The 12,081-nt window shown below is 51.2% G+C and overlaps 5 protein-coding genes across 5 annotated transcripts; 3 read left to right on the forward strand and 2 right to left on the reverse strand.

Moving 5' to 3' along the window:
* Window positions 1-3,362: 3,362 nt before the first annotated feature.
* Window positions 3,363-3,743, forward strand: PHYSODRAFT_518183 (hypothetical protein; the record flags this gene model as incomplete). Its single annotated transcript, XM_009534150.1, has 1 exon — window positions 3,363-3,743. The coding sequence occupies one exon, from the start codon at window positions 3,363-3,365 to the stop codon at window positions 3,741-3,743; it is 381 nt and encodes a 126-aa protein (XP_009532445.1).
* An 822-nt stretch (window positions 3,744-4,565) lies between these two features.
* On the forward strand, window positions 4,566-4,787 carry PHYSODRAFT_434471 (hypothetical protein; the record flags this gene model as incomplete). The annotated part of the gene is made up of 1 exon (XM_009534151.1): window positions 4,566-4,787. A coding segment is annotated over one exon (222 nt), but the record flags the coding sequence as incomplete, so codon positions are not given.
* A 3,539-nt stretch (window positions 4,788-8,326) lies between these two features.
* PHYSODRAFT_336579 (hypothetical protein) lies at window positions 8,327-9,103 on the reverse strand (the record flags this gene model as incomplete). The annotated part of the gene is made up of 2 exons (XM_009534152.1): window positions 8,327-8,493; window positions 8,620-9,103. 2 exons carry the CDS (start codon window positions 9,101-9,103, stop codon window positions 8,327-8,329), a joined length of 651 nt encoding a protein of 216 aa, XP_009532447.1.
* A 233-nt stretch (window positions 9,104-9,336) lies between these two features.
* On the forward strand, window positions 9,337-10,519 carry PHYSODRAFT_336580 (hypothetical protein; the record flags this gene model as incomplete). The annotated part of the gene is made up of 2 exons (XM_009534153.1): window positions 9,337-9,352; window positions 9,840-10,519. 2 exons carry the CDS (start codon window positions 9,337-9,339, stop codon window positions 10,517-10,519), a joined length of 696 nt encoding a protein of 231 aa, XP_009532448.1.
* A 200-nt stretch (window positions 10,520-10,719) lies between these two features.
* On the reverse strand, window positions 10,720-11,418 carry PHYSODRAFT_303893 (hypothetical protein; the record flags this gene model as incomplete). The annotated part of the gene is made up of 1 exon (XM_009534154.1): window positions 10,720-11,418. One exon carries the CDS (start codon window positions 11,416-11,418, stop codon window positions 10,720-10,722), a length of 699 nt encoding a protein of 232 aa, XP_009532449.1.
* Between the last annotated feature and the right edge of the window lie 663 nt (window positions 11,419-12,081).

Here is a 12,081-nt window from a genome sequence, read left to right on the forward strand (position 1 = left end):
GCATTTAGTCAAACCAACAAGTGATCACCATGGTAAATGGCACCGTCTATTTAGTGACAAATAAGAGTAGCAATAGCATTTCTCTTAGCCTTACCAATTTGGCGCAGGTGCCTTGGAATAATTTCATCCTCGGCAGCTTCCTCCTCGTCGTCTTGCGCCATGTACAGCCTAATTTTCGAGCTGTCTTGAAAAAAAATCATGACGTTGTGCAGCACCATCGTCGCGACCACAAACTCGGCCGCCGTGCGAGGTGTTTCCTGGTTGAGGACCCCTTGAAGCATTCTAAATCGCCCCTTCCAGAGGCCGAAGGTGCTCTCCACCACCATTCGAGTGCTTGAATGCCGGAAGTTGAATTGCTTCTGCTGTGGAGTTAACACTCCTCCTTCTTCACGCCGCCAGTAAGGAACGATGAGGCCAGGTAGCTGGGCATACCCCGCGTCACCGATGAAGTGCATACCAGCGGGGATCACGCTGTGTACGGTCCGACCAATTCTACTGTATTTCCAGCACTTTCGGTCAGACCAAGAACCTGGCCGCACTTCAACGCTCATAAAGGTCCTGTCGGGGCTCCCGATAGCCTGTACATTGAGCGCAGGATAGCACTTGCGGCAGTAGAAGCCGTCATAGTCCTCAGGACGCTCAATAGCAATCAAAGAGCCATCTATAGCACCGGCGACATCTGGATAACCATACGGCGATGCAAAGCCGTCCTCAACAGCAGTCCACCCGTCCCGACTGCGCGGAAAAGAAATCACCGCTGGCGCTACCGCATTTAGCACGCGAACTACCTCCGTAGTGATCTCCATGACGTAGCTTCTAGCCATGCCCATTGCAGCTCCCACCTCGCGATATCCACCCGCTGAGCCCAGGAAATACAGCGCCGCTGCCACCTTCTTTTCGTAGGAATGCTTCTTGACCTTAGCTTGTGCAAAAGCGACCCCATGCTCTTGTAGAAAGCTAGCTATACGGAAGAAGGTGGATCTCGTACAGCGCAGATTGGTCTCGAACCAGCTTGAGTAGGCTGATGATTGAAGCATCGACTCGAAGCGCAGAGTGGTGACGGTAAAACGGTTCTTCTTGCCAGCAGGAGGTCCTAGTTCACAACTGTCTGCATACAAAGCCACAGCCGTGCCACAGCCGTGCCACGGCGGAGCACGCAGCGAGGACAATTGCATCTTCGTCTCCCATGTTGTGCCTGGCCCTGTAAATCTCTAGGTAGATCCGCCCCTCTCCACCTCAAAGAGCTGGAGACGAATTCACAGTGCCATCTCTAGTTGTCTTGTTGTGTGCTACCTACTTTTGACCAATCCGGTCACACTTTTGGTTTTCGTCTCCATCTAGCGAACAGGCTCTTAAATATCACTGGGTAGTACGATTAGGATTACAGACAACGACGGATAAAATACGGCAACGCAAAACCCGGCACACATATGTTGTACTTTTTACAATAAGAAATTCAGATAGCCAATCATCTTCGAGATTTACACTTGACATTTGTAATCCATATGGTTTTAAGTACGTTCTCTAAATTTGTGTGTACTTTATGCATCCTTGCGAGAATTATTACCTGAAAGGTTAGCTACAATCTGTGCGAAAAACGTCCAAATTTGTTCTTCTACCCGGTATGGTATACTGAAACACATAATTTTTCTTATGCTGTCCGGGACGGTTTAAGCGTTTTTTAATACCGTCCATGTCACCCCTCCGCGTTCAAGGGGTTAACCCCTTGGACGCGGAGGGTTGGATAATCACCTGATGCTGTTCAGAACAGCATAAGAATCACTTGGTTTCATTATGTCTCGAAATCCGCAAAATAGGTTCTCGTCCTTTCCCAGAAATCGAAAGAGACTGATTGGTCCACGTGTTCAAAAGGAGACAAACGAATATTTAGTAAAACATATGCCTTGAACTACCGCGTGCAAGGGCGGGCAAAATGTTTTCGGATAAATCATATTTAGGTTCCCCTCTCGAGCTCGGACGCCAGCGGTGCTGTCAGTTGGGGGCGCTGCAGAAGAAGATGATGATGCGGCTTCCGACGAAGGGTCGACGACGGGCGACCCCTACCAACAAAAGCGAGCGCGCACGGCTAGCATCGCGGAGTAAGCAAAGGGTGTGTCCTTGATTCTGTCTCTTTTCAATATGTATCAATATGTATTGAAAAGAGACACAATCAAGGACACACCCTTTGCTTACTCCAATATGTATCAATATGTATTGAAAAGAGACAGAATCAAGGACACACCCTTTGCTTACTCCGCGATGCTAGCCGTGCGCGCTCGCTTTTGTTGGTAGGGGTCGCCCGTCGTCGACCCTTCGTCGGAAGCCGCATCATCATCTTCTTCTGCAGCGCCCCCAACTGACAGCACCGCTGGCGTCCGAGCTCGAGAGGGGAACCTAAATATGATTTATCCGAAAACATTTTGCCCGCCCTTGCACGCGGTAGTTCAAGGCATATGTTTTACTAAATATTCGTTTGTCTCCTTTTGAACACGTGGACCAATCAGTCTCTTTCGATTTCTGGGAAAGGACGAGAACCTATTTTGCGGATTTCGAGACATAATGAAACCAAGTGATTCTTATGCTGTTCTGAACAGCATCAGGTGATTATCCAACCCTCCGCGTCCAAGGGGTTAACCCCTTGAACGCGGAGGGGTGACATGGACGGCATTAAAAAACGCTTAAACCGTCCCAGACAGCATAAGAAATAATATGTGTTTCAGTATACCATACCGGGTAGAAGAACAAATTTGGACGTTTTTCGCACAGATTGTAGCTAACCTTTCAGGTAATAATTCTTGCAAGGATGATGGGCACGACCAGTAGAACTTCTTCGGCAGAAGTTCTGGAACCAGTAGAACTTCTGCCGAAGAAGTCTACTTCTACTGGAATCAGTAGAACTTCTTCGGCAGAAGTTCTGGAACCAGTTCTACTGGAACCAGTAGAACTTCTTCGGCAGAAGTTCTGGTAGTTCTACTGGTTCCTCTCCCCGTAATTCAACAATATCAGGATTGCGTGACTTCGTGCAATTGGCTGTGATTGGGTCACACAAATATCCGGAACGTGCCCATCATCCTTGCGAGAATTATTACCTGAAAGGTTAGCTACAATCTGTGCGAAAAACGTCCAAATTTGTTCTTCTACTCGGTATGGTATACTGAAACACATATTATTTCTTATGCTGTCCGGGACGGTTTAAGCGTTTTAAATGACCTCTCCGCGTCCAACGGGTTAATAGACATGTACAGTATATGTATTACCGTCACTTGACGAATCACACTGTGACGGTCTCCAGACCACGATGACCTTGAATCTCATTCTGCGTTTCTCCTTCCAGTTATCAAGAGCCCGACCACCAAGCGACAATGCGCCTAACCAACACCCTCGTCGTGGCTGTTGCTGCCATCCTTCTCGCAAGCGAAAACGCTTTTTCTGCAGCAACTGATGCCGACCAGGCTACCGTCTCGAAGTTTGCGGCAGCGGAGTTCGACACGTTGGTCGATGTCCTCACCACTGAGAGCAAGAGATCCCTTCGGGCCACGGTCGATGACGGCGAAGAGAGGTACAAGCTGTTTAAAATCGAAGCCTTGCAACAAGGAAAGTGGACTTCATTTTTTAAAAAATGGAGCTCGAACGGCCGTACTGAGTCCGACATCAAGAAAAAGCTGGCGAATGTTAAATGGCTGTCCGAATCTGACAAAAGTAAGATTGTCGATAATTATGTATTCCACTTGAGAGGTCATTAGATACATGCTCCAGCGGCACGTGCATGGAGACCGTCGGGGAGTTGACACTGTGACAAGTTCTCGAATCGTCTGTACCAGTCCGTCCTTGCAATACACTTGAGAGAAAATGCAGACAATCTTTTCACCTTGAACCCGTGTTTCCTTCATGTCGTTGGATCTTACTTTTTTTTTAGCAGAGTGGAGCAGAAAATCTTGACTATAATAGCCTTCTTGTACGCTCGGAACTTGTAAACGATTCTCTACTGCTACGCAACCCCGTCGTGAAATTTTAGCGGTGCAACCTCGGAGCGGTACCATGCATCATGGGTCCTTATTAGCTTATTTACGTTTGCGGTTACGACGGAGGATAAGGGAGTTCTCATGAATTGAGATAGCTCTTGCTTAGAGCCTGTTCGCGTTGTACTAGAGATGGAGATGGTGCTTGATCTCCACCTACAGCTCGTTCGCTATGTATCCATCTCCAGACAAATTTTAAGCCAATCACAGGACAGATATGGGATGGCTCTCCTCCCCACTTGAGAAAATGCCGACTCGCCTCACCAGTGCGGCCACGCGTGCGGCACATGCCGCTGCTCAAGGCTCGTCGGTTCCTGCGCCCCCCGCACGTCATGACGAAACGCCAGCGTTCGAGCCCCTCGTCTCGCTGACACCATCTGCCGGTGATGAAGGTCTGCTGCTAGAAGGTCCGAGACTGCGTCCACATTTGTTCCGCTACCTCAAGTATCAGTGGCGATGTCTGCTACGCTAGAGCCTACTCCCGCTCCATCTCGCATGCTCAAGCGTCTGCAAGCCTCGGCCGCACCGCAAGCAGCACAGGGCCGAGGCAAGTCTCGTCTGAAAGGAGCTTCTAACGTCAAGCCGTCGTTTGCCTGGACACCGAGAGCGGCCGAAGTGCTGTTGCGGCTTCGCTACGATACCATGAGAGGTTGGTTTCAGGGAACGAGGAGCCCCAAGCAGCTTACTGCGGCATGGAAAATGCTTGCTGCCGAAACATTCCGCCTCGGAGGGCTTGAAGTTGATGCAGAGCAGTGCAAGTCAAAGGTGTGTATGATGACAAACTATTGACAGGAACTTGTTAATGCTAACCGAGTTCACTTCATTTCAATCCTATTGTAGCTGAAGCATATGCACAAGCAGTACACCGCGTACCGTGTTGCTCTGGAGGCTACCGGTAACGCCACCGAGAAGCCGCTGAAGGAGCCCGGGTGCTACGAGGCTATGCGTGACGTGTGGGGGGACTTAGAAGGCATGGATGCGGACGGCTTTTCTCTAGTGATGCAACAAGCACTGAACTGCTGGAGGACGAGACTGCACTGGAGCTCAGCCAGAGCTCTACTGCTGAGCCGCTGCTACAGCATGAAGAGGACATTGATGTAGCTGATCACGAGGGCGGGCAAAATAGCAGTGGATGGAAGCGTTACACTGGCAAAAGAGCCCGCGAAAGGCATTCCACTAATATTCCACTAATACTGGTAATAGAAGAAGAAGAAGAAGTACTATGCAGAAGGAATGCGAGCAATTGGTGCGGGACTGAACAACATTGCTGAGGCGTTCAAAGTCGCTAGAGTCGCTGATACCAGCAATGCCGACATGGTGAGATCGATGAAGGAGCTCATGTAAACCGTGCAGGCACAAACGCAGGCCTTGCAAGGCCTGATTGGCATTTTGGCTGCCAACAAAAACAACGAGTGATCTCGACAACAAGTGAGCAACAAGTGATCAGCATTTAGTCAAACCAACAAGTGATCACCATGGTAAATGGCACCGTCTATTTAGTGACAAATAAGAGTAGCAATAGCATTTCTCTTAGCCTTACCAATTTGGCGCAGGTGCCTTGGAATAATTTCATCCTCGGCAGCTTCCTCCTCGTCGTCTTGCGCCATGTACAGCCTAATTTTCGAGCTGTCTTGAAAAAAAATCATGGCGTTGTGCAGCACCATCGTCGCGACCACAAACTCGGCCGCCGTGCGAGGTGTTTCCTGGTTGAGGACCCCTTGAAGCATTTTAAATCGCCCCTTCCAGAGGCCGAAGGTGCTCTCCACCACCATTCGAGTGCTTGAATGCCGGAAGTTGAATTGCTTCTGCTGTGGAGTTAACACTCCTCCTTCTTCACGCCGCCAGTAAGGAACGATGAGGCCAGGTAGCAGGGCATACCCCGCGTCACCGATGAAGTGCATACCAGCGGGGATCACGCTGTGTACGGTCCGACCAATTCTACTGTATTTCCAGCACTTTCGGTCAGACCAAGAACCTGGCCGCACTTCAACGCTCATAAAGGTCCTGTCGGGGCTCCCGATAGTCTGTACATTGAGCGCAGGATAGCACTTGCGGCAGTAGAAGCCGTCATAGTCCTCAGGACGCTCAATAGCAATCAAAGAGCCATCTATAGCACCGGCGACATCTGGATAACCATACGGCGATGCAAAGCCGTCCTCAACAGCAGTCCACCCGTCCCGACTGCGCGGAAAAGAAATCACCGCTGGCGCTACCGCATTTAGCACGCGAACTACCTCCGTAGTGATCTCCATGACGTAGCTTCTAGCCATGCCCATTGCAGCTCCCACCTCGCGATATCCACCCGCTGAGCCCAGGAAATACAGCGCCGCTGCCACCTTCTTTTCGTAGGAATGCTTCTTGACCTTAGCTTGTGCAAAAGCGACCCCATGCTCTTGTAGAAAGCTAGCTATACGGAAGAAGGTGGATCTCGTACAGCGCAGATTGGTCTCGAACCAGCTTGAATAGGCTGATGATTGAAGCATCGACTCGAAGCGCAGAGTGGTGACGGTAAAACGGTTCTTCTTGCCAGCAGGAGGTCCTAGTTCACAACTGTCTGCATACAAAGCCACAGCCGTGCCACAGCCGTGCCACGGCGGAGCACGCAGCGAGGACAATTGCATCTTCGTCTCCCATGTTGTGCCTGGCCCTGTAAATCTCTAGGTAGATCCGCCCCTCTCCACCTCAAAGAGATGGAGACGAATTCACAGTGCCATCTCTAGTTGTCTTGTTGTGTGCTACCTACTTTTGACCAATCCGGTCACACTTTTGGTTTTCGTCTCCATCTAGCGAACAGGCTCTTAAATATCACTGGGTAGTACGATTAGGATTACAGACAACGACGGATAAAATACGGCAACGCAAAACCCGGCACACATATGTTGTACTTTTTACAATAAGAAAGTGCCTGGCCCTGTAAATCTCTAGGTAGATCCGCCCCTCTCCACCTCAAAGAGCTGGAGACGAATTCACAGTGCCATCTCTAGTTGTCTTGTTGTGTGCTACCTACTTTTGACCAATCCGGTCACACTTTTGGTTTTCGTCTCCATCTAGCGAACAGGCTCTTAAATATCACTGGGTAGTACGATTAGGATTACAGACAACGACGGATAAAATACGGCAACGCAAAACCCGGCACACATATGTTGTACTTTTTACAATAAGAAAGTGCCTGGCCCTGTAAATCTCTAGGTAGATCCGCCCCTCTCCACCTCAAAGAGCTGGAGACGAATTCACAGTGCCATCTCTAGTTGTCTTGTTGTGTGCTACCTACTTTTGACCAATCCGGTCACACTTTTGGTTTTCGTCTCCATCTAGCGAACAGGCTCTTAAATATCACTGGGTAGTACGATTAGGATTACAGACAACGACGGATAAAATACGGCAACGCAAAACCCGGCACACATATGTTGTACTTTTTACAATAAGAAATTCAGATAGCCAATCATCTTCGAGATTTACACTTGACATTTGTAATCCATATGGTTTTAAGTACGTTCTCTAAATTTGTGTGTACTTTATGCTCCGTTACATGTATTTTATGTCATTGCCTTGTACAATATCTATGGTTCCCGACAGAGAATTCTGGTACATTTACTATGGAGGATGCCATTCAGTGGTGCCGGATGTATCCGTCGTTGTCTGTACACGTTGTATGCGGTCTCAAAGCCGTCCCATGCACCGTCGTCCGCCTGGAACTGGCCCGAGGCGTTGGGCTCCGCGGTTTTCTCCTCTCTATCGTCCGTGTGGCGACGAGCGTCTTCGTCGCCTCCACCTGCCTCCTTGTCGACGTCGGAGCCAAAGCCCCCCAGCGCCACCATCCCCCGCGGCCAGCGATGTGCCAGCGCTCATTTGACGCCTCATCCCAAGCTCCGCCGAAGGCCCAGCCGCGGGAGAACACCAGTGGCGTGCTTAGGGGCTGGTCGCGAGACCGTGCTTCCTTTCTCGGCGCTGATTGGCTGAAAACACCCCTTCAAACGCACGAAATCAGCAGCATGATGAGTGTAGCCATTTGTTGAACACGCAGATATCATTTCGAAACACGACATTTTGGTGTTTGATACTGTACAGTCGAACCCCTCAGTAAGCGCGGTGGGGTTTTGGAAGCGATTTGAAAGGGAATCGGAAATAATGAACAGTGGTTATATGTCCTTCGCTTCAATCTGATTTTACGGGGTATTTGAAGGTAGTGGTGCCCTTACTGAGGGGATTGACTGTAACAGTTTGAGTAACAGTTTAAGCATTAGGGAAAGCAACACGCAGGCCAGCTTCTTGACCTGGACGACGAACTTCATGCAAGTGGGTTGCGCTCACGAAGCGTCTTCGTCATCAATCGTGAGCATGTTCTGTCGCTGATCGGACAATTGACGTCGTCGTCGGGCATGTCGAACAGACACTTGCTGATATTCCTGGCGGTACTTTTGCACCGTCACGTTATCGATGCACACCTCAAGGAAGTACTTGAACAGGAACATGCCTCAAATGAATATTTAGAACATCCACTCGCGGGTCGGTGTGTCCAGGTGGTTGGAGAAGTTGCCTATGAAGACTACCACGGTGGCATTGGTGCACACTACGATGGATGAGTACATTACCCTCATACCGCGCACATTGCGTGGGCGGGGGCGCCGCGACCCGAAAATCAAGCGATATGCGTCCAGACGAATCTCAGAGTAGTTGTTTACGTACGATAGCAGAGGCGTGAAGGGGAAGGCCACGACGAACATTGTAGTCGTGAAGCCAAACTGAAGCGCCATCTCAATGTAGTCATCGAACGTGTCATGCCAGTCATACTGGGCCATGAAGAGCTCGCGCTCAGCGTCAGATTTTTTGTAGTCGTCCAAGTGACCGAGTAGGCGATACTTACTCATGTACATGAACAAGCGCGGGATGGTATCCTCGGTAATGTTGCCGACGAACAGCTGAGAACAGAACACGATGGCGACCATATACTCGAGCTCGTGCATGCAGCTGATATCGCAGCCTTCCAAGCCTTGCATGAGGAGCGCAACGTAGCAGAGAACGGCGTAGTTGTTGACAAACTGGACGATCGCAGTCTTGGCAATGAGACTGTTCTCCTGCTCCATGTGGGTAGTGGCGTCACCAAGCAAATTGAGAGATGCTCAATTCATTCGTGTAGGATTGCAGCTGCTGGAGTCTTTGGCTGGAGTAGCATCCTTGGATTCTACGTGAAGTGACGTCCAAAGCCCCAAGACGCGATGACACCATTTCCAGAGCCGACTCTCATCCTTCTGGCTGCCATTCACCTACGGAGCGGCATCGTTTCGTACGTCAAGTGAGCGACTTGGTTTGTCGAACGATGCCTAAATTGGGACGTAAGATGAGCCAAGCGGATAACGAGAGCTGATGCTATTGTTGTGCTCTTTACTCATAGCACGCACAAGTTCCATCCTGTAGTTTCGAGCTCAGTACTGTGTAGTAGCAACATCGAGTGACCGAGCTGTTTTGCTACAGCTCTGCAAAGTTGACTACGGGTCCTACGTGTAAGTTAGAGAGCGACTCCAGTCTCGACTCACTTTTTCCGACTCAAGTAATTCTCGATCGAGCGCGCGGAAAGCACACACTAGCCCCCTTGGATTCAGTCTAGCCCCACAACGTAGCAAACGCACTTCAAGTTTGTATATGTCCGACATGGGCCAATCCGGCGCTCGTTACGAGTCTATTTGGGTGGTGCACCCACCAGCTTCCTGATTGGCCCGCACTCACCACCACACTAACTCTACACCACTCTACCACAGTCAGCACAGCATCTGCATCACCTCATCACCACCACCTCCATCGTCAGCCATGACTGCGACTGAGATGCGGCCGAGACGGAGACGCTCAAGCGCACCATCTACGTGTCGTCGCGCAAGAACCAGCTGGCCACGGCCCAGATCAACACGGTCATCGCCATGCTGGAGGACAAATTCCCGGCGCTGCGCTTCGTCGTGGGGCAGCAGGACACGGTGGGCGACCAGGTGCTGGACCGCCACCTGAGCGATCTGGGCACGAGCACGGCCTCGGGCCTCTTCACCAAGATCCTGGAGGGCGCGCTGCTGACCAAGACCGCCAGCTTCGCCGTGCAATCGCTCAAGGACATTCCCACGACGCTGCCCGAGGGCCTCCTGGCCGCCATCACCAAGCGCGAGATCCCTGAAGACGCGGCCGTGATCCACCCCAAGCACAAGACCAAGGGCCTCACGCTCACGCAGCTGCCGGAGGGTAGCATCATTGGCACCGGCTCGCTGCGGCGCGAGGCGCCCCTGCGCAAGCAGTTCCCGACCTTCGAGATCAAGACGCTGGGCGGCAACATCCAGACGCGGCAGGCCAAGTTGGACGAGCATGACGACTACGACGCCATCATCGTGGCGGCCTGCTGCTTTCGACTTGGCGCGCTGGGCGACAGGATCGACGAGATTCTGCCCATGGACACGTTCGGCTACGGCGTCGGACAGGGAAGCATCGGGGTCGAGTGCCGCGCGGACGATGGGGAGCGATGAAGAAGAACTCATGAGCTACAAAATGCAGCACACGCCCTCAGTGAATGCTGGAACAGCAGTAACAGATCCAGGAGCAGGAGGACATTCAGACAGTCACTGAGAGAGGTCACTTCAGCTACGCGCAGGGCAATGCGGTCTTCGATTCAATTATCGTTTCAATATGCATGACTTAGTGCTATCCTCGTATTCATCTTATAGCTTCAATCACTTCCGGAGCTGCTGTCAATTGGGCTGCCGCCAGGGCTTTCACTAAGCACGTAACTGCTATCGTCATCGTTATCAGAGTTGCTGCTGCATGAACTGCTACTGCTACTGGCTGGCGGACGAGCGGGGGCTGGGAGATTGGACGCTCGACGCTCGACTCGATCGTCACGTTCCTCGTTCTCAATACCGATTTTGTCGCTCTTCCGTACGTAGCCAAACGGAATCTCCGAGTCGGTCCACTTCACCTTGCCTTTGAGGAACCCCCTCTTGGTGTACCGGAGGCGCCCAATCTTGCACGGGTGTTCGCCATCGGACAAATCCGCTGTGACTTGATGCATCACGCCTTGATCTTCAACTGGTGCATCACCGACGCCATCTTCGGGCCCGTCATCGCTACTCTGGGCATCGCTACTGGTAGCATTCGCGCCATCAAAAGTCTCAGCTACACCACCTTCACCGCGGCTGTCTCCGCCGCCACCTCGTGCACGGCTCTCCTGCCCTCGTCCTTGGTTCAATTGACGTCGGTCCTGCAAAACGCTTCCTGGGGTGGTGGCTTCAACGCCGCCTTGTACTTGGCCGTGTTGCCGTCGCCCTTGGCGCAATTGATGCTGACCCTGCGAAACGCGTCCTCGGGCACGTTCACCTCCGCCGCTATCTTCACCGCTGCTGTCAGCGACGATGCTTAATCTTGCCATATCGTTTCTCGGTTGATTGTTTGCTTTTGGTGGTTCTGAAAAGAATTTCGACCAGCCACCTTCGTTTTGATCGCCGGGTCTCACATTGAGAACAATTTAGCTACTTCGTCAACGGCGCTGACATGGCCATGCGGTGCAGTAGATCGAGCGTCAAAAACGATGCCGGCCTGGAGTCGAGCTAGAAGAGCTGTATGGACAGCCTCACAGACATTAATTCGTCCAAAAAAAGTTGCTCGTACCACAAGCACCATTCGGACAACATCGCATCGGTGACACATAACGTTCACACAGATCAGCTTGACTATAGGTAGTGAAGCTGGAGAGCAAGAACGTGACTAGGCAATTCTGCGGAGCTACGAGACACTGGGCAAAGAGGGAAACTCCGTCGACGATGAAGAAGAGAGATTCGCGGACGACTCGGTCTGAAAGACGATTTCGCCAACAGGTACCTGAGGAAGATGAACTGCCAAACATGTTGAGCGTGGATGGCGTCATGACTTGGCCAAGAAAGCGAAAAGCCGGGCTAGGGTCTGCCTGCAAATGTAAGATCGACTTACCTCTAGCCTCAGACTCGTTGTATTATAAATCTAATAAGTCTGTCATTATTATAAGAGGTACAGCTTCTTAATTCATCGCACTGTTTTCAGTTCACTCGCTTTCTTC

The sequence above is a fragment of the Phytophthora sojae genome (genome assembly GCF_000149755.1).
Source record: "Phytophthora sojae unplaced genomic scaffold PHYSOscaffold_7, whole genome shotgun sequence".
Lineage (NCBI taxonomy): Eukaryota > Oomycota > Peronosporomycetes > Peronosporales > Peronosporaceae > Phytophthora > Phytophthora sojae.